General features: G+C 39.5%; 1 protein-coding gene across 2 annotated transcripts; it reads right to left on the reverse strand.

Annotated features, from left to right (window-relative positions):
- Positions 1-3,957: 3,957 nt before the first annotated feature.
- LOC127463083 (transmembrane protein 68-like) lies at positions 3,958-25,036 on the reverse strand. 2 transcript variants are annotated; one of them, XM_051772127.1, is made up of 7 exons: positions 24,853-25,036; positions 20,592-20,922; positions 18,079-18,243; positions 12,083-12,276; positions 9,860-9,920; positions 7,886-8,025; positions 3,958-6,225 (listed from the first exon to the last, which is right to left on the reverse strand). In XM_051772127.1, exons 2-7 carry the CDS (start codon positions 20,917-20,919, stop codon positions 6,121-6,123), a joined length of 993 nt encoding a protein of 330 aa, XP_051628087.1. In that variant the 5' UTR covers positions 20,920-20,922; positions 24,853-25,036; the 3' UTR covers positions 3,958-6,120. The 2 variants fall into 2 exon arrangements, with proteins under 2 accessions (XP_051628087.1, XP_051628076.1); XM_051772116.1 differs by lacking the exon at positions 24,853-25,036 and adding an exon at positions 24,516-24,810.
- Positions 25,037-25,172: the final 136 nt, after the last annotated feature.

Below are 25,172 nucleotides of genomic sequence, written 5' to 3' on the forward strand. Positions count from 1 at the left end.
TTTGTATACTGTACAATGACAGAAAAATACCAGAGGTTCTTCATATAAAGCTCCCTCCTCATTAGAACAGCAGCCTTCCCTTATCAAGTTTGCTCTCTGTGGGGATCCTAAAGGAAGTAGTGGGATGTGCATAAAGACCAGAACCACGTTACTGCCTCAGCTCTAACTTCCTGTGTGTGTTCAGCCACACCTGAGCCAGAACCCAGGCTGAAAAAGATATTCCAGGGCACATAAGGCACTGAAAACAGGGTGGCTGGGCCAGCTGCACCTCTTAAAACTGTCTGGGGTGGCTGGACCAGCCTGGCTGCTGCCCCTTCCTCTGACTGCCCTGCAAAGGCAGCCCCACCACAGCACCACACCACGCGCTGCCCCCATGAGACATGATTCGCAGGCACTCGAGCTGGTTTCGCCCCCTTGCAAAGGCAAAGCTTTAGTGTCATTCAAGGCTTGTCCTGAACAATCCTGAACATCATGGGGAGCAGGGGAATCTGCAGGAAAGATTACAGACCAAGGCTAGTGACAGAGAGAGGAATTGGGTAGCATGCATGATGACAAGCTTGTTTTTGAGGGGAAGCAGCAAGCCTGGAGGTGCTGCTACCTGACGAGCAAGTCTAATACAGCATTGACTACAAGACATCTTCCACTAGATGCTACTGAGTTATACTTTGCTTCAGACACGCCCTGAGCGCTGCTGAGGTCTTCTCCTAAGCCTACTCCTCCCAAATAACTGCCCCCACCACTGCTCAAGTCAGATGGCAACTTAAGTCCGGGAAATGCCATCACAGCTGCTGTGCTTCTACGCTGGTACCAGATTTTGCAAGGACAAAAATAGAACCAGGAAAATTTGGTTCCATAAACATGAGTCAAGATTGTGCAGAATCAGAATTCCAAAAGTAGTTTGGGGTTTGTGTGTGCTTGCTTAAGCTGTGGAGTTTGGTTTATATTTTCATTAATACCTTCAGGAATTGAGTCAAGTTGTAGTGTCTTTTCCCTCAAGCTTGTTCTCACAAATCCAGAGATTACCAAAATGTGTGTCTGGAATGTGGAAATCTATGGTAAAAAACATTAACCAAGCAAGCCTGTAACAGCTGTGCCCATTAGTTCAGAAAATTAATCCACTGCATGATGGGCATAAAAAAATTAATTTGTTTCTGAATAGACAGGACACTTCAAAAGTTTTGGTGGATCTGTCAGTAGAGTGCTTTTTATATGGTAAGGAGAAATCACTTTAAAGAAATGTCTGTAGAGCTGGCAACTCCATTACAGCAGTTGAAATAAGAATTCAGAAAAGTTTCCATATACCTTTGGTAGACTTCAAGTAGATCAAAAAGAGAACTAACAAATGTTTATTGGGGTCTCCATTTCTGTTCCCACTTAGGAAGTAACTGAAAGAAAAATAAGTTGCTCTGAGCAAAGTGTAGACCTGACCATAAGAAAACACTACTGGAAGAAGTAGAAAAGCAAACCCCTCTGGAATATATGAAGATCAGCCCCATCTGCAATGGGACTCATCCCAATTCATCTGCCACAAATTCCCTGTAAAGATGACACAAAGTTGTAAATTCTTATCCTCCCTGATGCTTGGCACATTCTGCTTCCCATTAGAAAGAATTAGGTAAAAATGGTTCTGTTTCTTGACTTTTATTTTTTAAACTTTTAAGATCTTCTCTGAATAATGCAATACTTTCATCTGTATTTTGTTAGAACTTCAGCACCTCTTGTTCCCAGCGCATGCCATGGTTTTAGCTAGAAAACAGGAGCCAAAAGTGATTTGATGAATTGTGCTGCATTCTCTCATTACATTAACTAGTATGGACAACAGGGAGTTCTGGGCTTTCTCTCATGATGGCTGTAACATAAGGCCTGGTGGAAAAGGATCTACTCTACAACAGCCAACTCAGCTCCACAGCGGGGAAAAAAATTTGGGGTCTGCTTTATATATGCAGCCTGATGTTAATTCCAAATGGCATCTCACCTTCTTGTAATGTTTCACACAGACGTAAAAGCGAGAAGTGTTAGCAAACACTTCAGGTTTTAAGAAAACTATCCTTACAGTTTCAAAGCTTATTACATCTTTCTGACCAATTTTCTGACATGAAGGGATGATTATAACAATTTAAAAATGTTTCATGAAGCAACATACAGTATGCATGTGATGTATGCTGCAACAAAATTCAAAGTTGTAAGTGATAAATCTGCAACCACCTGTGCAAAACAAAATTACTCAAAAAATAAAAAATAAAAAAAAAAAAAAAAAAAAAAAAAAAAAAAAAAAAAAGAAAAAAAAGGCAGACAAGCTAATACTGCAAATAACCCATGAGTGAGGAGAAAAGTATCATAGAATCACTGAATGACTTCAGTTGGAAGGGACCTTCAAGATCATCCAGTTCCAACCCTCCTGCCATGGGCAGGGACACTTTCCACTAGACCATGTTGCTCAAAGCCCCATCCACCTGGCCTCGAACACTGCCAGGGATGGGGCATCCACAACTTCTCTGGGCAATCTGGTCCAGTGCCTTACCAGCCTCACAGTAAAGAATTTCTTCCTAATATCTAAACTGCCCTCTTTCCGTTTAAAGCCAATGCCCCTTGTCCTGTTGCTACATGCCCTTGTCAAAAGCCCATCTTCAGCTCTTTTACAGGATCCCTTTAGGTACTAGAAGGCTGTCCTAAACTCTCTCCTGAGCCTTCTCTTCTTCAGGTTGAACAACCCCAACTCTCTCAGTCTGTCTTCAATGAGAGGTGCTCCAGCCCTCTGATCATCTTCAGAATCTTAAGGCTGTCATTTCTTTTGCCTAGTTCTGAGTTAAAAAAAAAAGTGAAAGGAATAGATCTAAGAAAGTGTCATTGGATTGCCTCATTAAGTTTTAGCAGACATGTTTCACAGAATTATCTTACTTCACATGTATTTTCAGTGCTACTACACTCATGTAGCAATTCCATGCACTTTCACATTTACTTTTGGTACCATAATTTTTTCATGCAAAAGTAACACCAAAAAAAGCATTCTTATGTCTATGCTGGGCTTAATAGTGATTAAGCCCTCTAGAGCTAACACACTGTCATCATAGCTGTATCTTTTTATACAGAATAATAGGATGAAGCAACATAATGGTATACTTGTACAGCAAACCCAATACTGGATAAACCACACAGTTGTGTTGACAATGCTGATTAACTGCTCTACCTTGCATTTGCAGAGATTAATTTCATGTGAAAGCATCCTAATAATAGATGTTCAGACTGAGCTCTGCTATTACACAACAGGACAGTAAATTGACCAGTAGGAGATTTGGGTCTTGCTGAGAGATAATCATGAATACCTGTCAGTACAGCAGTCAGTCTACTTCCAAACAACCTAAAAATACATACCCTGCTTATGCTCGCATGGAGAAAAACATGTGATGTCTTCAGCATATCCAAAGGCTAACCAGGTAATGAGTGGTTTAGTCTCAAGCTGCTAAAATTTCCTTTGAATACTTCTGCCTGATGCACAGTAAACCAAATCAGCTAAAAGGATGCCTGGTCTATAACCTTATTTGTGACAGTCTCATTCCAGGTCTGCCCCCTTTTTCAGTGCAATAAAGTAGGCATTCACACACTAAATATGTACAAATAAACCTTACTAGTCAGTATTTATGACCTATTTTCTGTTGCAGGACCTTTAAAAAAAGTGTTATTGCAGTGCCTGTTAAGGCCTCCTGCAGCACTGACTGCAACTATTAAAACTCAGTCCCTATTGTTTATGTGACTTTTGTCCTTTATTCCACCATTGTCTGAATTATTTTTCCTTTAATTCATTCCTTCTGAGGTTTTGATCCTTCCACCCCTATGCAGACATTAGGCAAGAAGGGCTTCTCAAGGGTATGACGTGCTGCTCAAAGCCACTGAAGACTCAGCAGGACAGGCCACGTATCATTCCATTTAGTTCAAACACAACACAGAACTTCAAAAGTCTATTCCAGTTGTCAATTTTATTCAAAAGGTGTCTGCTATACATTTTTAATATATAGAAATAAATATGAAAGGCCTATACAAATATGAACACTTAAAAGAGTACCAATACTGCCCTTCATTTTTTTTACTCATCTTTCAATAATTAAAGGGACAAAATTGCAGCGAACAGCCCACATATTTAGTAAAATAAATTTTACAAAATCTCTGATAAAAAATGTCTGTTCATGTCTAACAGAACTTTTTAGACTGAGTTTTCTTTTACATATATGCAACCTCAACACAAAATATGTTCAGCTGCCTTTGAGATGTTCACAATATAGACTGATGCACATTTTCTTCAAGTTGGACAGTTAAAAAAAAGGTCATACTTAATTTATATTCCAATGCAGGAATTTGGCATTATCATTTTAATGATATACTGTGTTAATATTTTTAAACACATACCAATAAATAAAAAAGAACACAATCCTGCCTTCAAATGAAACCAAAGTCATTTAAAAAACTTTAGAATGGGCATTTGCTTTTGTATAACATGATTCTTCCCAAAGCTTTAAAAAAACTTAATTTAACACCACATAAAATGTTTTTGATATAAAATAACATCATAAGTAAGCTTTTTGCTTCCTGTAAACCATAATTGATAGTAAAATATCACTTTATGCAAAAGTGTCTAATGTAGGGCATCATCCACATGCACTTGTGTAATGTCACTAATTTAAACATTTAAAGGAGCATAAAGCAATGTATGTGCTTAAATGGTGAGAGGAATGGATACTAAATCGAATACAACTGTTCCTTCAAAATTTGGGTGTTGGGGGTTTTTTGGAGGGCATGCGCGGAGGTTTTTTAAGAAAAGGTCAAGCCCCAACAATATTGAAAGGAGACAATGTCATACAGCAAAAACCTCTTTTATCTTTCCTTAAGGAATTTGTCCTCCTCCCAAAACCAAAACCGTCCCAAATGTTAATTTAAGAACTGTAGATTAAACTTGCTGGAAATCAGAAGAAATATTTCAGATATTTCCTAATTGGAAATAAAAGCACAGGTTTTAGTTCAGAAAAAATATAACAATACAATTTGCTGTAAATGCACAATAGCCCAATCCTGCAACTCCTTCCTGTTGATTCAATTGTTTTCACTTAAGGAAAGTATATGGAACTTCCGCCTCAACCCTGACTTAATAACTTATGTAAATACCTGTTTGAAGAATATGTATGTTTAACACTTTACCCACATACTAGATCTAAAGGTTATTTGGGAATGTCTATCCTGTTTTTCAAAAGAACTTCTATTTTTAAAGAGTGTTGTAATCATTTTTTTCTTCCCTTCAAAATAAACCTTGGTGAGCTCATCTTACAAAACAGTACACCCATTTCCACTTCTTGATATTTAAATGCTTGGTTCATTCTTTCAAAAGAGCATTTGTAGATTAAATGAGAAATACACAGGACAAGTCTCTAGTGAACAGCAGATATCCAATATGGCTTGGCTTGAAACAGGAGTTGTGTTGCAGGCTTCTCATTCACTGCATTGGAGTGGTTTCTGTAACAGACTTCCTTGGATCGCTGCAGTTCTCTAATCAATTTTGACTTCTCCAAATTCTTTCTGAGCTCACCCAGTAAAACCAAACACTTTCCAGCACAGGTTTTGCAGTCATTGCTAGAGGTTCTGCGGGCCAAAGCTTGACTGTATTCCACCAGTGTTAGAGTAACAACCTACAGAGAGTTTTCCTACGTGTTGCACAGCATTAATCTGGCCTGAAAAACCTACTTACAGTAATGAGGATAAAAACAGTAAGACTCCATCTCTGGGTGAGGGGGGTGGGAGAGATGTCAACGCACCAAAAAAAGGACAGACCATGTACACAAAGGCTTTCCAAAAAAAAACAAACCAAAAAACAATGACCCAGACACTTTCAAGGTAGGAATGCATTTATCAAAAATTAAACTTTGCTCCATTATGAATGATTTGAAGTTTGGGTTCCTGAGCTTGATACTGGACAGGGGAAAGGGCAAGGGCAAGTGATTTCTATCTTAAATTATACAGCAGTATCTTTAGGACAGTATTTAAAACCTATTATTAGAAGAATTAATAATTTGCAAATGTGACTTTAAGAATATTATAACTAAAGAGTAGTTTATAGTAGTTTAAGTTCAGGAGACCTTAATCATCTTTCTTATATGTTTGAAATCGTTCCATTAAAGCCCTAAATATATTTCCTGGTATTTTCTGATGTTTTTCTATTAGAGCTTGGACCGCTGCTTTTGTCTGTAGGGAAAGAGAAAAGGTTTTGGTCAGATTACATCATCTTTACATAGCTCACACATTAGCACAATTTCTAGGCTCTTCTTCATCCTTTCAAATGCCACAGAACTACTGCAAGTACAAAATACTATTTTTCCATATTTAACCCCACAAGATTTGATTGCAGCTACACTGCCATGGAACAGACCAACAAACTAGTTCCTTTTTTTTCTGGTAGCTGAGTTCACAAACTCTATTAGTGATACGCAAAAATAAAATGACAAACAGAGTAAAACACCCAGGTTTGCATCAGTAACATTCTTCCAGTGTCCATGAACTTTCCTTCTACACACTCTCAGAAGCAGCACTGGAAACACCATTGTGTCTTTGTAACACATTGCCTTTGTAAACCAATGGTCAGCAAGGGCAGATGATTGTTGGTAGAAGCTCCCACTGTTCATATGAAGTACATGATCAGCTGTTAAGTCCTGGAGAAGGACTTTATAGATCTGGTCCTAAGTGTTTCCAAAGATCTAAAAAATTTGTATTAGGTAAAAAAAGTGAGCTTAATTTTTTTCTATATAAAATTGAAAAATGCATACTGTGCCATAGCATGATACATGAGATACAACTTTAAAATCACTCTAATTAGGATTCTAGGGAAGTCACATTCTAGGGGGCCTTTTCCAGCAGAATTTGCATTTAAGTCAGAAGCAAGTGAAGGTTGGCACAGATTAAGATGCCAATGCATGTTTGAAAGCCATTGAAATACACATTCTCTCCTGAAAGCCAACAATTCTGAAGTCCTGTCAGACTGAACCCCCAAAAGAAACAACCAATTTTCCATAACCAGGGCTTAAGATAATGCAGATAAACAATTTAAGATAAACATTTAAGCCATTTTGCAGATATCTAATCAGAGGGTAAACAGACGAGGAGAGACAACTAAACTAACACCTGCATAGTCAAGAAGTCTCCTTCTCTCAAGAGAAGTTTTCAGAATGTTCTGAGTGACCATCTGTGGAGCTTTCAAAAATGGCTATCTCAGCCCCCTCCATCTCACTGCTCCACCATTTAACTGGTTTATGTCTTGCACTGTGAAATCTATTAATAAACTGAATGAACATGAGGACCTGACAATCCTTTCTACAAAGAACCTAAATCTGAACATTTAAAAGTTAATTTGTTGTGTGAGAAACTAGAGGAAATAGAAACACACTAAACAAAGCAGTGAAATTATCTCACTTATTTTTTTTTATTGCATGAAATTCCAACAGCTTGTGAACACAGATTTGTTACGTTTGAAAGGTTTCATCAGTATCTTTCTGAAAAGACTAAGATGTAGAACACTTCCTCCTGGATGAAGTGCTTCTCTGTTTATCAACCCAGAGCTGTCTTATCTGACTGAACTTCTTCAGTCTTTAAAGCAAGTTGTTTCTCAAAGCAAATAGAGGGTGTAATAAACTTCAGAAGACCTAGAACAGCTGCAAGTTGTAGTAATAAAAAGATAGTATTTAAGGCCATTCAGACTTAAACAAGTCCAAAACTAACTAATGATTCCATCAATTTTTACAACTGGCTCCTAGGCAGAAATCACTTGAAAAATCTATTGCAGTTTTTTCTATCAGAACATTCAATATTTAAAACAAAACAAAAATCTATATCTATCTATATCATATCTTACCTTTGCAGCTAGTTCCTCAGCAGTCACATTTGGTTCATATGGAATGGGTTCCCCGATAAATGTACGTAGCTTGACTGGAAACCCACCATACAGGGGAACTAATGGCAATCTAATACGTTCATATAGTGACCTAAATATTTCTAATGTGAAAAAAAATTTTAGGGGAAAGCAGGAGAAAGAAAGGTAGGAGCGGGGAGAATGGATTAGAAAGAGAGAGAGAGAGAGAGAAAGAGAGAAAGAGAGAGAGAGAGAGAGAGAGAGAAATTATTCTGTAAAGTTTTTTTTCCCCATATGTCTCAACATTGAAATTGTAATCTAGCCCCCAAACCAGACTCTTCAAAACAATGTGTCATCTCAATTGTTGTTCTACCTTTGACTTTCATTTTCCAAAAGCTGCATTAATGCTAAAATCAGACTTGTTTTCTACCCTAACTTGGTGTGGAATCTTTCCTCCAAAGAGTAGCTGAAACAAGAAGGAAGAAGAGAAAAATTCAACAGCTGCCTGTCTGGAGAGGACAGGAATGCTATGCAAAGCAGGTTACAGGTTCAGCTCATTTTACAGGTTAGTTAAGTGCTTTAGTATTGGAAGACTGCACTGGTCAGTCCCACTGTGGTCTAGAGAATCAGAAATAGCCTTATCTGCCTAAAGGTCAGCCATACTAACACACTGAATTGCTCTTTCAGATCACACACTGGTTGCAGTTACACAATATAAAAAGAGAGAAAAACCAGGTATTTCAATCAGCTCTAAGAGGACACATGATCTTTGCCACATGCCACCTTTTAAGCATTCATCCCAAATGTACCCAGAAGACATTCTTTGAATAATGCTTGCTAATATTATCTTTCTCAATTGCAGACAAGAAATTCCATTAACTGATGTGTTGGCATAAGAAAATCCTTATCAATCAAGACGTGGAATTATCTGTACACCACCTATAAAAACAAGTATTCAAAAACTACTAAAACTGGAGTAACACCTCCAGTGATAAAGAGAGTTCAATTCCTCTAACAATCTGTTGTAGTATGCAAGGAGCATGAATGATTTTGGCTTAAATTTCTTCTCTTTGGGATGATTCTCCTGAACACAGCAACAATTAATTGCTGTTTATTTTTGTACGTGACAAATGTGTGAATTATTCTGAGCATCTGCATGTGATGCCTTGGTTTTCTCCATGCAATATTTAGTTCTTAATTAGAAGGGGAGAGAAACAGAACTGTGTTGCTCCTGTAATCCTCTAATGAAAGTGATGATACCATACTTGAGGCAGAACATGTGGTGTGGAAGAGACAGTTCAGGCCCCTTCTGCTAGACAGTAAGTTGAAGAGCTTAAAAAAAAAGGGAGTTTAACACTAGAAAATGAGCAGAGATGTGGACATCTAATCATCCCAGAGTTGGATGCTTCAGACACAGGCCCATCTATTCCTTTCTGTCCAGAAGTCCCACAGAGATGAGGAAAAAGAGCTGGCAAATGCAAGTTTTTGTAAGGAACTACAGGTCTAGTGCAGAATAGTAAAGCAATTACAGATTAAATAATAGTCCAAATCACTCAAAATTTAACCACAGGCAAAGGTGTAAGTACAGAGCTTTAGGAGAACATTTAAAGGAATTATGTGTCAGCTGCAAACCTGTTTGCTTTGCTTCTTAACAGACAGGAGAAAACCTAGCATCGGCCTAGCAGATATAAGCAGAGAAAAAAGCGCTGTAAATCTTTCTGCCTTTTTCTGGTTCCTTTTTCCTTTCTTCTACTGCTTCTGTAAAGGAACACTTACATGGAAAGTAATTTAGATGAGCCAGTACCACGTCTAATGCTGATATTAAATCCTAATAACATCTCTGAACTCTAAAAGAGAGCAAACCTCAAGAAACAAGGCTGCATTAAATCTGAAATTTATATGGGAATTATTTCTACAGAGATAGGCTAAACACATACGCAAAAAGAAACTACAAAAAAAAAATAGAAAATATCTTACTTATTCCTCCTAATGTCCTAAAGCTTTCTCGAACGTTTTGTGTAAACATCGGAATGATGGGCTAGAAGGGAAAAAAAATAATTAAGAATTTAATGAAGATAGCTCTAACTGAAAATCTTCTACCTCACTTAAACACAACAAGCAAATTAATTCCAGAAGACTGTCTCAGACAAGGACATATAGAGAGTAAAACAAGTATTCTTAATTTCTTCTGTGACTTTCTGCCATGAGGTTTCAAACTGGAGAATACTACAAGATTTCAAGGAGTCACTGTTTCACTAAGTCCATTTTCTCAAAGCAGTCCAGAATTTCAGAACCTATGGAGCATTTAGGAGTCCCTCCCCCATCTAGCAGTGTTTGCACAGTTGTGACTTAAGTGTTTAAACCTCTTACCTAATTTGTAGTTACGCTCAAAGGGAAGAATTCACAGGATTAGGACACTAAACTTGTCTGATTCGTCTCTGCTACGCTGACGGTATTGCTTCACACATGATGTGTCATACATGTCCATGATTTATTTCTGCTGATGAATACTTGGAATGGTGTTCAATATTTCAAGTTTTTATTGCTGTTTTTGTTTACTGCAAACAGCTGTCAAGATTTACAAGAACCGTGAGGGGGGCAACTACTATATGAAGTTTTTCACTATCATTTTATGGCATGTATCCACTGTACATAGCATCATCAGAAATACAGAACTCTTCATGGGATCTTCATGCACTCAGATTCTTATAAACTTTTTAAAAACAAGCATGGAGATGAGCTAGTACATGAAACTTTTCAGAAAGGTATCACATTGGGGTTTTTTTGGGGGAAAAAAAAAGTCTGTAAATAATACGATGCAGTTACAGAGAATAAAAGGAAGTGCAGTTGCATAACCTGAATGGTTACAAACTTGTTTATTCTAGAAAAATCTTACTTGGAACATTTTACTTTTGACACAGAAGTAGAGATTTTTGTATGTACCAAGTTAGCTTATATGACAAAAATTCTGGCAAACAAACTGCTGAAATGAGACAATTTCAAGGAGTTGAAAGTTCTGATTTTAGACACATTTTTCTGACGTTTCAGACACATTTTTCTGTCCATGAGGAGTTCTGCTTACAATTCAAGGTGACTTAAAGTTCATTTTTAATCTAAATAAAGATATTTTTTCCACTTTCAGCCTGCCTCTGACACTATTCCTTTTTCACTGCATCTCTCAGTTGGTTTTTTTTGGGGGGGGGGGGTGATGAAGCTACAACACCCTTTTGAGTGCATAAAAGGAACCGAACACATTCAATAAAATAAATGTAATGAGTATAGCCATAGTTGAATCTCAGGTATGACCTTTCACATGCTATTACAATACATTAGTAAAATCTAAACCTGCTGAAAACACCCTGTTAAAGCAGTGTTATTTTCCTTGTGAGAAAAGCGACATACACTTGAGTCTTAAAAGTATTCTATTTCTGCATAAATTCCACAAATTTAACTAGTCTCTCTTTGACAGTACCTAAACATAAAACTTTTGGTGTGAGACTTACTTTTAAATTGGGTATATGCAGAGCTACAGACATATCCACGTACCTTTCAAGTACAAATATAGAATGAGAGGGACTCTGAAATTATTATTAAAATACTTACAATTCAAATATATTACACACTGTTCTGCCTTTCACAGTTGGTCCCCTATGAATAAGTATCTGCCTGCTGACCAAGCACAGTGCTATACATTACAACTGAAGGGACAGTTCACACCAGTGTACTCCTGCTGCTCCCACTGTATGCCCTGGATTTTACTACTATAAAATGCCAATACTGTGCATAGTGCCAGTGAGTCTATACTCTACTGGGTCACAGCATACTTCAGTGAAAGGAGCAACAGAAATGTTGATGTAAGGTTGTGCTTCCCAACCATTCTGGTCAGGGGTTAAGCCATCACAATCCTGACCAGTTATGTGTAAAACAGCAGACCCCTGTAACAGAAATCATCCTGTATTTCATCTCTCATTCTTTTAAACTCTGTATTTCCTGACCACACTATTTTTAGCTGACTCTAAAGCCTTCTTATCTATCAAAGGCAACAAAAAGAGTACTGAAGTGCAGTTATGAGAACAAGTAGACCATACTCATGACAGTCAATGTAACAGCAAATATACGATAATCAAAACAGTTTTCCCTGGAAGAAAGTAGCAGTAAGTTAGCATTCTCTGCTTCTCTTCCATGACCTGTCATACTTACCACTTTTGCATCAATGGCCACCTGAGCAAAGCCTTTCCGATTACTCCACAAAATAGTGTACATCTCATCACTAAAGAGTGCTTCCCGAACTCCACCTGGGGCAATGGCTAACAGGTGGCCCTCCTTCAGAGTACTGACACAAGCTTCTCTTGGTCCAGGTATAACTCCATGTACATCAAGTAATAACTTAAAACCTGTAGGGTAAGACAATATTAATTCAGAAAATGTTCATTCATACTACCATTGAGTACAGATTCCCAACACAGAACAGTCTGGCTAAAACTTATTTGTCTAACAAGCTGTAGCCCCAAGACCCCAAGAGGGACTGAAGCATTAAGTTGTGCTTATAGATTTTAGTCTGCAAAGTTGATGATTTAGGGTTTCGGTGGCTTTTTGTCATAGTAAAGTGAGGTGATACCTCACTGTGAGGACTAAATGGAAAAAAATTGGCACTGCAACATCTTTCGGGTGTCCCTTCAAAGGAGTTAAGTTGGCTCCAGGGCACTGGCTCCTTGCTCAAGCTCTACTGTTCAAATGTAGCACAGTCCAAATAAAATACAACGAGAAGCAATACCAGCAAATCGTTGTGGTTTTTTCATTTTGTGAACTTTGGCAAAGCCCAGTTGTGCACAAGGAGAATGATTCATTTTCTTTGTCATTCTCTGCATTACAGATCACTGCAGCACTTGACTCCCTGGTTCAGTCTGTGAGTACCTTTCATACAAAGATCTGGCAAGCCTGAATTGTGTATATTCATCTTCTGTTAATATTATAACTGATTTTTTTAACCTAAGGTTACATAAACTCCTCCTATCATCTTGAATTTGAAACGTCATACTGACCCCACTCTCCAAGAAACAGCAGAACATCAAAAATTTGGTTACAAGCATCAAATGGGAGCATACCTGATGAATTTCGACTAAGATTAAAGGACATAACTAGCATTAACCTCTGTTTGCAGGAAATCAGTCCTGTTAACTGGTTCAATAAATTTCAAATTTATACAGTATTTTTGAGTACTACATACCAAAATGGGAACTTTGGACGTCTGAGCAGCATGGGAAACATTATTTCTTTTTCTGGAAGTTTCCCACTGAGGCAAACAACCTTATCAGTCACAGACAAGGAAACAGAACTGATCTAGTCCAGTTTGCCTCTCAATAACAAATTAATAGCTGTTACTACAAACACATGTTTGTTACATACACTCACATGCTGAAGAAGTGTTAGAAATACAGTTAGGAAGATAGATCTGTCTTCCCTTACAGCTCGCATAAACTAAGGGCTTGAGAAGAAAAGCATGAGGCAACACATCATTAGTTTATTCTTAACTAAAGTCTGATCTCTAACTAGTCTTTGTTGTCGGTGTGAGTATAATTACCCCTGATTCATCTCTATACACAATCATGATCTGTCCACAAACATGACAACAGAACAAACACAAGCTGCACTACACCTGTCACATATTTTGCTGTGCCCGTCTCGCACACTGCTAGTGACATTCGCAATCTTCATCTAGTAGCATTTGCACAGAGGACACCTGAAATACAGTTATCCTAAAGTAAATTCATTTCTTTCAGGTGCTTTGTTTGTGGGATCTTCAACAGCTGGCTTTTACAATGCTTTGTATTCCCAAACTAATTAAAGCTCTCTGGAAAGTACTTGGTGGTAAGAAGCTGCCTGTCTCTAAGTCCTTCCTATCAGTGAGCTCAGGAGACAGACAAAACCGTTGAAGGGTTGGCTGAGCAGGAAAAGAGACTCCAACCTTCTTTTCTTCATTGGATATGCTGAGAAAGGGGTGGGCGGGAAGGTGCATGTGACACAACATCATGAGTCTGTTCAGTTCATGGATCAATAAAAAAAAAAAAGAACAGAACACAGAATACGGGCAAAAATTTGTACTACAGAAAAGTTCGTGGGGGAAGTTTCAAGTCTCCACAAAATTTCTCAGATGTATTTCCCCCCTTGGCTTTCAGTATAAACTTTATATTCTGAGCTGTACTTCATAACCTAGGCAGCAGAACATACATCACTATCAATGTCTGTGCTCCAGTAGCAAGGAAGAAGAACCTGTCTCCCTTAGAGCAGCAGAGAGACAGAAATTAGTGCAGTGGCCCTGAAGGGACAGCCAGGCTACCTGTGCCCAAGGCAAAGGTCATCATGAAGTCAGAAAAAACACTGAGGTAGTACCTGGCTGTTGCATGTAAGTGACCAAGAATCTATTTTTCCATTTTAAACAACAAAACAACTCTCAAAATTATCCAAACACAATTTTTCAGCCTTCCAGAGCATGAAGGGATGCTAATTCTCTGGGATAGCAAGAAATCCAAAATTAATTTTATTCCACAGTTTAACTTGGACTCTGCCCTTTGCCCCAACATACTCTTCCTTTATTTTCCACAATACTGTGTCTGCATCAATGTTTGAAAACCCTTTGGAGAGTACCCAGTAATGCCTTTAACCCTGCTATCAATATGTGCACCATATACTTTTCTCTAACTTAGCCCAAGTGACTGTAACATCAGGGCTTCTCAGTTGCCTGGTAGCAAGATGGCAAGTATGTCATCTTTTTTCCATGGTTGTTGACCTTTAGGACCACAGACAGAGAGGAATCATTTAGATCATTGAATCCAACCTTCCACAATTGTAGGTAACCACATGTTTATATCTGCAGAGCATCTAGTCCACAAGACACATATACAAGGTGTTGCAAAGTAACAGATGAGGAGTCACAGCCCCTTTCCTCTGGGACATTACAGGAGAGGGGTTGCCTTAGTGCCCCAAAATAGAAGGCAACCTTTTAAACAGGGGTTCCTAGATGACTCTAGGAACCAAATACAGCCCATACTATAGGGGAGGGTGATGGAAAAGAACACAAGTGAAATCTTAGCCCTCACTGTATTCTTGGGGAAAAGACTTTCTCTTAGCTCAACCTTAGAAAAATTAATGTATTCCTGAGCATTACACGGCTAAGAATCCAAAAGAACCAGAAACCTGGAATATTGTTTGGGGTTTTTTCCCTGTGGCTAACCTCAAGTTATTAAAAGAAAAAGTAAAAAAAAAGCAGCCACATGACCATATTTCATATCCTTCTCCCACAAAATACAAGTAACAAAAGCATACTTAATACCGACACAGAATAAACTGAGACAATCAAATAATTTCCTTTTGCAACGACGTGAAAGAAAGACACATTACAGAATCACAGAAGGTAATGTTCAGTAGGAATCTCCAGATAGGAGGTCTTCTATTAGGTTAGAAACCCTTCCATAAGTTATCAAGCCATATCTTTCAAGACTAAGTAGTAGGGAAAGGCATGTTTGATGCACTGCAGGCTCATGAATCCCTTAAGAGGCACAGCAACATTTTACAAACACACTCCAGTTAACTCAGGACAGCGGTGCCTCGTGCAGAGGATGCCATGAGACTGCACCCTGGCAACTGCATACTGGCATGGACCGGAGATTCAGAGTCATGGGACAAGCCACTCCTGACAGCTATTCGTAGTAGATTTAACAATCATAAAACAAGAAGAATCATTAAATTATCTAATCCAAGTGTGTCTAACAGAACCCCCAAATCACTCCCCCATTTCCCCTGCATTGAGTATAATAACTTTTGGTTAAAACATCTTCTGAAAAGGTGTCCACTTTAATCTGAAGATTTAATCAAGATTAGACAGCCTTAATACTAGGACAAAATTATGCAATCTCTTTGCTTTGATTCACAAGAGAAGCAGCATCTACCTTGCCAGTCATAGATTACTGCACAGATTTTTTAAACAATTCAGAACATTTTCTGGGCTCTTTGGGCTTGTCTTCCTTGAATAGCCTCAATTCCTTCACAGAAACAGAGAATTATGTAGATTGGAAGGAAGCTCTGGAGGTCATCTTGTACAACCTCCCACACAAAGCGGGTTCAACTAGATCAGGCTGCTCAGGGCCTCACCCAGTAGAGTTTTGAAAGTCTCCAGGGATGCAGATTCCCCAACTTGTCTAAGCAATCTGTTCAGGTGTCTGATCACACTAATGGCAAAGTACCTTTCCACATGTCTAATCAAAATTTCCTGTGTTGCAACTGGTCTGTCTTGCTTCTCATTCTACCACTGTGCACCTGTCAGAAGAGTCTGACTCCCTCTTCTCTGCACCCTCCCGTTAGGTTGTTGAAGACAGCAACAATATCTTCCCCCACCCTGATCTGGTACAGATCAAACAAATCCAGCTCTCTCAGCATCACTGCATACACTGTGTGCTCCAGCCCTCCATCATCCACTGAACACACTCCAGTGTGTCAGCGTGTCCTGTACTGGGGAGTCCAAAACTGGACACCATATTGGGAGATGTGCTTGCACAGGTGCCAAGCCAAGGGAAAAAACCTCTTTGCTCAACCTGGTGGCTACAGTCATGCTAAAAAAAGCTCAGCGTGCAGTTCATCTTCTTTGCTGCAAGCACACGCTGCTGACTCACACCCAACTTGTGGTCCACCAAAGGCCAAAGTCCTTTCCTGCAGAGCCACCTTTTACCCAGGGTACTGTTGCATGGGATTGTTCTATCCCAAATGCACAACTTTACATTTGCTTTTGCTGACTTTCATGAGGTTTCTGCCCGTTCATTTCTGTGAAGTCTCTCTGAACACAAGCTCTAACCCCCAGTATATCGACGGCTCCTCTAGTTTGGTATCATCGGTGAATTTGCTGTGCATCCTCCAACCCTTCATCCAGGGGTACAATAAAAACACTAAGCAACAGTGATCCCAGCATCAATCCCTCAGGAACACCTGTAGAAACCAGCTGTTAGGTAGATGTTGTACTGCTGAACTCAGTTCTTCGAGATCAGCCATTCAGTCAGATGTCTTGCAATGCTACTAAATGATATTTGGGGGACTCACATTTAGAACCTTATTTCAAGGTAGAAATGGAGAAAATCAACATAATCTACCATCTGATAAACAACTGTGCATAAGTATTAATAGATACAATATGGAGCCAAGTCTGCATTATGAAATAGGCTGTACTGGTCAGCTGTATACAAAAGACTGGATAACTAACTCACAGATCTGAATCTGTTGGCAAAAGCAGTTGTAGAGGCAAAGCCATGCTGCGATCAGGATGAAAGTGTTGTTTTCAGGGACTAAGGCTGAAGGAAGATACTAGTATCTTGTGGACTAAGAAATAAAACTATTGACAAAACAATAGTTTTCTGAGTCATTTCCACTAAAAGCATGAATACACTACGGAACACTCCTTGTAATTAATTTTGTGAATTGACAAGTTTTTAGTCACAAACTGAACTTGGGAAAAGGACTGGGTACTACTGTATTTCACACACACAAAAACCAAACCCCTTACATAATTAATTTCACCCATCAGCAGTGTATTTCAGTAGTCCAGTCAAAATATTGCCCTAAAGATATTTCTCATTTTCCTGATGCTTCACCTCATGTGTCACCGTGAACATGTTGGACACTTCTACAGCTTTCCTCTTTTTGAGATTCTACTCAAAACAGTCTTCCTGGAGACAGGTTCCCCTGCTCACCATACTCAACTGGGTGGGATAAGAAAATACATTGTCTCTCCAAACTAGTATTTTTAACTGTAAGGGCATTGATTCCAAACAGTTTAATTGTTAATCAGGTTACACCACTCATTCTGACTATATTAATAAAAAAGAAATATCTTATTGAAGTCTTTGCTAATGATTAATAGAGAGACAACTGTTTCTCCTACGATCTCCTTCTATTTATTTCTAAACACCCTAGAGTCATTGGAAGGTGTTACCCAGAGAGGAGTATGACCCATCCTTGGTTGGGTTGAGTTTACAACTCATTCTTGGTTGTAAAGAATATGTGAGAGGCAGCTCTACTTCAACACTTTCACTAAATTTGTCTGAATGTCTGTTCTAAAAGCTGTGTTCTTGTGATACAATTTTTATTACTTACACCATTAAAAAATTAAAGTAAGAGTTCCAAAACTGCTTGTTTATAATGAAGTATGTTACCTGGTAATCTAAAGACGAAATGATCAGCTACTACACAGCAGCGTCTCTTCATTGTCACGTGAAGTCTAGCCACGAAATAGATATAATCAACAGGAGTAGCTCCATGATAAAACACAACAAGCCCTGGTCCTTCAGGAATATTTTTGACACCATGAAGCTCATAACCTGTTAAAAGTGTAACAGATGTCAAAGTCTGATATAAATCTATCCTAAAGAAACTAACTTATAGCAAGCTGAAACCTATAGGTATTGAGAAGTGGTAAGAGCAAAGTGACCTTTGCACTATTCAAGAGGCAACTCGCACCATATACAGGAAATACAAGTTACTCCATAGAAATTAAAAGTTTCATTTAAAGTAGAAGTGCCACATTTAAAGAAAGAACTAAAAAATAAATTAAAACATCCAGTCTCACTGTCTTGAACTATACCATTTTCCCTTACTTTTTCAGTTCACTGTCTTCAAGGCTGCAAAGTCCTCTGAATCAATCGTTCAAGAGAAATCACAACAAGGGCTGAAGTGGTAAAACAACTATTTCAAGCTATTATTAACCTTTTGAAGTTCATTGCCACCAGTGACTGTTTAAGAAGATTTGACATGACAGCATCCATTTACATGTCTCCTTTTACTCCAGGGTATGAAGTGTATCTTTGCTATTTGTATCCAAGTTATACCTGCTCCAGTTTTCCATCACTAAGCACTAAAAGCTAGTTGGGGCATTATATGCTTAGCTGAAAAATAAACACAATAAGTTTCTTACTGAACTTACATTTCTATTTAACAGTGCAGAATATGTTAATACAAAATATCAAAATGCATCAGCATAGAACATATTCAGTTAATATCCAGTAGTATTGTTACAGTATCTTGTTCGTGGTTTTTGTAAAATAAATAAACAAAAAAACCCCAAAAACAACAACAAAAAAACCCAACCAAATCCTGTCACTTACAAAGTTAACTAGGTTTGCAATTCCTATTCATTAGTTTATTTTTAATTCTGAAGGTACTCTTGACTCTTCTCCCTCTGTTATACTTTGTATACATGTGGAGCTGCAGCATATTGCAAGTGTATCATCTGTACCACCCCAAGTGACCACTAACTGTGCTCCATGCCAGCCAATCATACATACAGCACTGCCATAATAAACGTAAAGTTACAGGTACCATGCACCCATTTGGGGCATTGGTTTTGGGCTTTTAGGTTGTGGGGTTGTTTTTTCGTTTGGTTTTTTTAATAATGCTGTGAGACTTGAGGATTAAAAGCTCTTCCTGTGATATATTGATTAATCAAGTGGGGAAAAAATAATTGCAAAACATTTCATTCTTTAGGAAGAAAAGTGTATAGATAACAAGGACGCAGCTGGCAGGGCAGAAAAAAGTCACAGCTGCCATTGAGGGACTGGATAAGAATCTTTTCCGTGCAAATAAAAAGTTGGACCTTACAAAAAGTTACTAAGGTTTAAAAGAGCCAAGGTCTTAAAAAAAATCATTTTCTTATGAAAAAAAGTAAATAGCTTTTTATTGTGAAGTGAGCATTTTAAGCTCTTTGATGTAGCTGTTGATTTTGATGTAGTGTACTTTCCTAGATTTGAAAGTTACATCTTAGGCTTACAAAGCCTATCTGATACAGCTGCTGCACCATCTGGTTATCAATGCCTTGAAAACCAGCTTCCCTTTGACTAGAGAACAAATAGAGATGATTTTCAAGAAGGATTTGTTCTTTATGTAAATTGCTCTTAAGCATCTCTTTCTCCTTCAGCTGCATCTAGACTGAATAGCTCCGAAAGAGGCTTATGATTTCCTTAGAAAGAAAAGCCAAACCATTTATTAAGTCTGTCTTTATAAAGAAATAGTAGTAGAAGAACAAGGAACAGGGCCCTTAGTTTTGACATTCTAGTAGAGAAAGTAGCTGTCCAAAATACAGAGACAGAAAGAAAATAAAAAAGTAGAGTTCTGTAACAGGCTCTAAAGTTAATTTCAAGAAGCAACGAGTGAGTGAATTGACACTTAGCATTCCTCTTAGCCCTCACTTGGCACTTTATGTAAAAAAATGTTTAAGTGCAATTAAATTATGCTAATATGTGCTGACATACTAGCTATTAAGGAACTGGCATTTAACTTCCAGTCTTTATACACTGATTATGAAATAATACAGATAATTGATCTAATTTTTAACATAACGGACATTTCAGGTCTTCTTCAAATGAGACAATCCAGAGGTTGTTATAAAACATAGGAAAAAAAAAGGCAATTAAAAATAGCCTATATATTTAACCAGAAGAAAAATCTCATTTGTAGCAGCAAAGGAATAAATGCATAAGGCAAAAATTTTACAATACAAAAAAAGTCTCAATGGCTTTTTTTTTTCTCTCAAGCACCACTGGCAGTCATTGATAAAACAGAAAAAAAACTAGCATGCAACAGCAGCAACAATCAGGTATATAATGATAATCTTGAAAGGTAAATGAGGAATAAGAGCTTCAGCAGGTTTTAATGAAAGTCAGATCTTGCTTACCATGCCATATTCTTCCGTGTCCATCCCATAGGGTAGCCAACATTTCTCTTGCACCAATCCAAACATCGTGAGAATAAGCTTCCTTTAGCTCATTCTTCCTTTTATAAATATGAAGAAGGAGAATGGAAATGTACAAGAGGGCAACAATAACTCCTGGAAGTATAAAAACTACTGCAAGTGGAAAAAGCACCCATACAAGGTAGAATGCATAACTCAGATAATCTCCAATATGCTCCACGCCAGTCCATTCTTGCAGAATGTAAGTCAGGCAAGTTAAGAAGGACATAGGTATCGGTCCTGCAATACAGGATTCATTTCCACCTGTCATTTCCTGTTTTAAAAAAAAAAAAGTAGATGAATAAATCTTCTAAAAAGATAGACCTGTCTTTATTTATTTATATATGTATTTCATATATGCACATATGCATTTTATTCACATACCACTTACCCCACACCCCAGCAGCACCTACTAGAAACGTAACAGATCATGCAGCTAAATTTTTACTTGATCTTTATAGTCCTTTTCTTTTGTGTACTTGAAATGCTGACAATTCTAATTTAGAAATACAGTGCAACAGCTTAATCTCAGGCTAAGATTTTATCTCATTGAAAACTGTTCAACTTACACAGATTCAGAACATTTATATTGTTACCAACACCAATTAATACTGTATTTTCAATTCTCAGAAAGTTGTATTGATTAGTCTAATTTATTGTTATAGTAAAACGAAATCTTCTCCCAAGCATTAACTACAACAAGAAACAGAACAGTCTCATGTCACCATACGATGACTTAGTAAGAAGATGGTCTCAAATAAGAAACTCTCCGGCTTGGAGAGACTTTTAACTGTATCTGGAAGACCCAGAGCACAACACAGAGAGGTAGCAGGAAAGACATGGGGGGAAAAAAAAGTCCTCTAAAAGTTTTAACTGCTCTGGCTTTACTCTGTCTATGTATAAGAATTTCTCTTCTCCAGTGCCAGCTCCTAAGAAGTTCCTGGACTAGACCTCTCTGGGTTGGTATTTCAGGCTTTCTATAACTCTGGAGAAAGACTTTTCTTAGTTTTGTATGATTTAGGGGGAAAACTGCTATTCATTTCACCTTACAAATACAAGACAACCTGAATGCTTGGCTATTTTGGCTACAGTGCTTAATATCTTGAGAAACAAAAGTTAACCAACCACTTTATTCTAGACTAGGATAAGACTTGACATTCTGCTAGTCAGGACCAAGAAGAAAAACACGTTGCAACCATAACACAGGATTGTATGGAGAAACACATTAAGAACAATATTTCTGAAAGAATCTAAGCTCAAGGTTGTTGTGGTTTGGTTTTTTATTAGAATGTGACTTACAACATGTATGACTGCAGAGCTCTGATATTAGACTGACATATGTCAATCATGCCTTTACTCTTGCTCTGTTTTTGCATGCAACAAATGACTGAAATTCAGAAAGTTTGTTGATACTATCAGAACCCCAATGACAACAAAAGTTATGAAGCAGATCAGTTTTACTCCACATTTGCTATGAGACGTTGAAACACGTACTATACCAGAACTCATCTCACTTATTTCCCCATCTCAGTTTTCCCTCACACTCTCATAGACCAAGGATGTCCCTTTTCCTTTGGATTTGAAATCGGCTTCCACCCACATTGCTCAAGATAACTCCTATTAATGAGAAGAAAGCTGATCTCATCACAAGGATTTTGCTTCAGCGATCCATGCCTGTTCCAGGCTTATAATTCAGGCTTATAATATTTTGCTCCTCATCATGTTCTTTGCTACTCAGCATGACAATGCGACCAGCAGCTGATTTATCTTCAGCAGTGTACAAGCACATAGCATTAGTGACATGCACTTCACAGATTTCATGCACTTGTGTTTGGGGGTGTGCATTAGCGGGAAAGGAAGGGAGAGAGTGAGCACGTGGGAGAGCAAGAGAAAGCTCCTTCTCATTCCTATTGCCAGAGCTGAACTCCAGAACCTGTCAGGCAGCAAACACCCACAGCAAGTATAAGAAACACAACTTGTGAGACCAAGCAGGATTTAGGAGTAGCATTCAACACCACAATATTTATCAGATTGTTATGCCTGGACTTCTACAGTGGCTCCACCTACCACCTAGAGAACAATATGGAGCATGGGTTATGGCACAGAAACATTTTTTCAAAACTGAGAGGTGATTATGTAGCTTAAAAGATTACTTAAACTGTACTCTCCTACTGATCGTATTTTTAATTGTTTATGGCTTTCTCCAAACCCAAAATCCCCATCAAGTAAATTTAAAGTCCTGTCTACACATGTCAGGCTTGCAAAAATATTACGTGTCCTTTTGCCTGTAATGTTCCATGCAATACCTCAAATGCAATCATCACAGTTTTAAAAGTTTACTTGCATATTTATGTGCTAACCTGGAACAGAAATTAAAATCTGACATCTTGTGTGCTACCAGCCAGAGAGGCAAGATCTAAAGTACTGTCTTCTCTTAGGGACAGTCAGCTCTACTCTGAACAGTGTTGTTTACTCATCTTAAAGGGAATCATAGAATAATTCACACTGGAAAGGCTCATTGAACAGCACTTGTCCAATCTCTTCTAAGGATTTTGATTATGTTGCTCAGTGCCATATCCAGTCCAGTTTGTATTATCTCCATGGATAGAGATTCCACAGCTTCTTTGGAAGCTGGGCCCCTAATCCAGTGCTTGAATACCTTCATGGTGAAAATGTTTCTCTTTATTCTAGTTAGAATTTCCCTTACTACGCTCTGTGCCTGTTGCCTCCTATCCCTTTGCTGCAAAGATTCTACTTCCCCTTCCCTACAACTACTCCTTAAGAGCAGGAGTAAGGTCCTTGCAATGTGGCTGCAATGGCAATGAAGAAGGCAAGGCAGATCATGATCAAAAAAAGCACAGGAGCTCCACACTGAATACAGGTTCAACATGGTTCTTATATGCTACTAACTGGTAACAACACGTTGGTCTGTTCCAACTGTACAGCTACCTGCCCTATAACTGCACAGAGCAGTTAAAACTACAAGATAAAGCACACTGTCTTCTAGACACACCAGCAATGTCACTCTGATAAGGACCTCATCCAAGCAGAGACCACCCTGCCTTCCCTGTCAGAGGTTCTCTGACATCTGCCATCATCCAAATCTAAAAACTACAACGGGGTTCAGTACAACTAAGTGTAGTACTACTAAGTCCAACCTTTAGCCAAGCTACAGGCAGAATCTCCCTGTAATATGAGCACATTCATATTTTAACTGACAGCACTGACACACTTGCTGTTGTGCAGTTCAAACTACATATTAAAAGTTCTAACTTCCTAATACAGCAGCTTACACACGTTTCTACTCATTCAAAAGGATGCAGTCTCTCATTTGACTAACGACAGTACACACTGACTCACGCTTACTCTTAAGGCTTTACGCTGATGGTGAGGTGGAAACAAGGCTAACACACAACAATTCCTTCCACTGACTTCTGGCACATAACCCAGAAAAGTCCTTAACTAAACTACAACAGTGGTCTTCAGCTGCAGTCCGCACATCCTGGTTAACTGAGACCCTACTGATCACGCTAGAAGGAGCAATTACGGACAGCAACGCACACTGCTGTAAACCGCGCACAGCACGATTCCAGCACGTACACGAAATGTCTAAGGGAAGCCTCTGGAGGACATTCCAGTATCTCCAAACAAGAAAGGCACTGCAAAGCACGAGCTACGACGTGCCTCTGCCGACAGAAATACACGGCTGCGGAGAGCGTTGCCACCAGAATCAGCAATGCCACCACAAACATACACAAAAAAACCCAAACAAACCAACCCAACAAACAAAAACAAATTAAAAAAAAAAAAAAAAAAAAAAAAAAAAAAAAAAAGAAAAGAAGACCCTGATAATCCTGGTAATGGCACCTGCGACTGGAGAGATCCTAGAAGTCAGCGTGGTTTAGCCCTTGTTTTGGCACAAGAACTGGCCTGGCTCCTGTGCCGGCGGGACTACGTTGGTTCTGCAGGCGTGGGGGGGGACTCGAGCCCCCTTTCCTGGCACGAAGGACGCGATCCCGGCCCGGCTGCCCCCGCGCAGCGCCCGCGGCCGCCCCGCTCCCGCAGCCCCCGTCCCGACGGGAATCAAAGCCAGGCCCTGAGCCTGGGGGTGACCAAGACCTCCGGGAGACACCCGCGGGGTGGCGGCGGGGCCAGGCCTGGGCCGGGCCGGGCCCCCGCATCGCGCCCGGCAGCGCCCGCTCACCTTCCCCTGGCGGAGGCGGCTCCGGCTCCGGCCCCGCGTCCCTGCCGGAGCCCGGTTTTACTTCTCCGCCCGCCGCCCCCGCGGGGGCCGGGTGCCCGCGGGGCGGCGGGACCGGGGCGGCTCCGGCGGCGGGGCGGGGGCGGGAGGGCGCCCAGCGAGCGGGGGCGCGGGGGCAGCGTGGGCAGCGGGGAACTCCGCGCCGCCGGGGGCGCGGGACCCGCCCGGACCCGCGTCCCGCGCGCACCGCCCGGCGCTTCCGCCGCGGCGCAAGCGGCGCGGGCACCGCCAGGGGGCGCGCGCGCGCTCTCCGAGAGCGGGCG

Source organism: Manacus candei, unplaced genomic scaffold (assembly GCF_025592945.1).
Source record: "Manacus candei isolate 608988 ecotype Guabito, Panama unplaced genomic scaffold, ASM2559294v1 h1tg000008l, whole genome shotgun sequence".
Lineage (NCBI taxonomy): Eukaryota > Metazoa > Chordata > Aves > Passeriformes > Pipridae > Manacus > Manacus candei.

What these genes read in the sequence shown, in the direction of transcription:
- LOC127463083 (XM_051772127.1), bottom strand. Translation starts at nt 20,919, where the DNA reads ATGACAGGTGGAAATGAATCCTGTATTGCAGGACCGATACCTATGTCC. An exon ending in TAGGACATTAGGAGGAATAA is followed by an intron (nt 8,026 to 9,859) that starts GTAAGATATTTT and finishes TTTTCACATTAG; the next exon opens with AAATATTTAGGTCACTATAT. An exon ending in CTGAGGAACTAGCTGCAAAG is followed by an intron (nt 6,226 to 7,885) that starts GTAAGATATGAT and finishes CTTTCCCTACAG; the next exon opens with ACAAAAGCAGCGGTCCAAGC.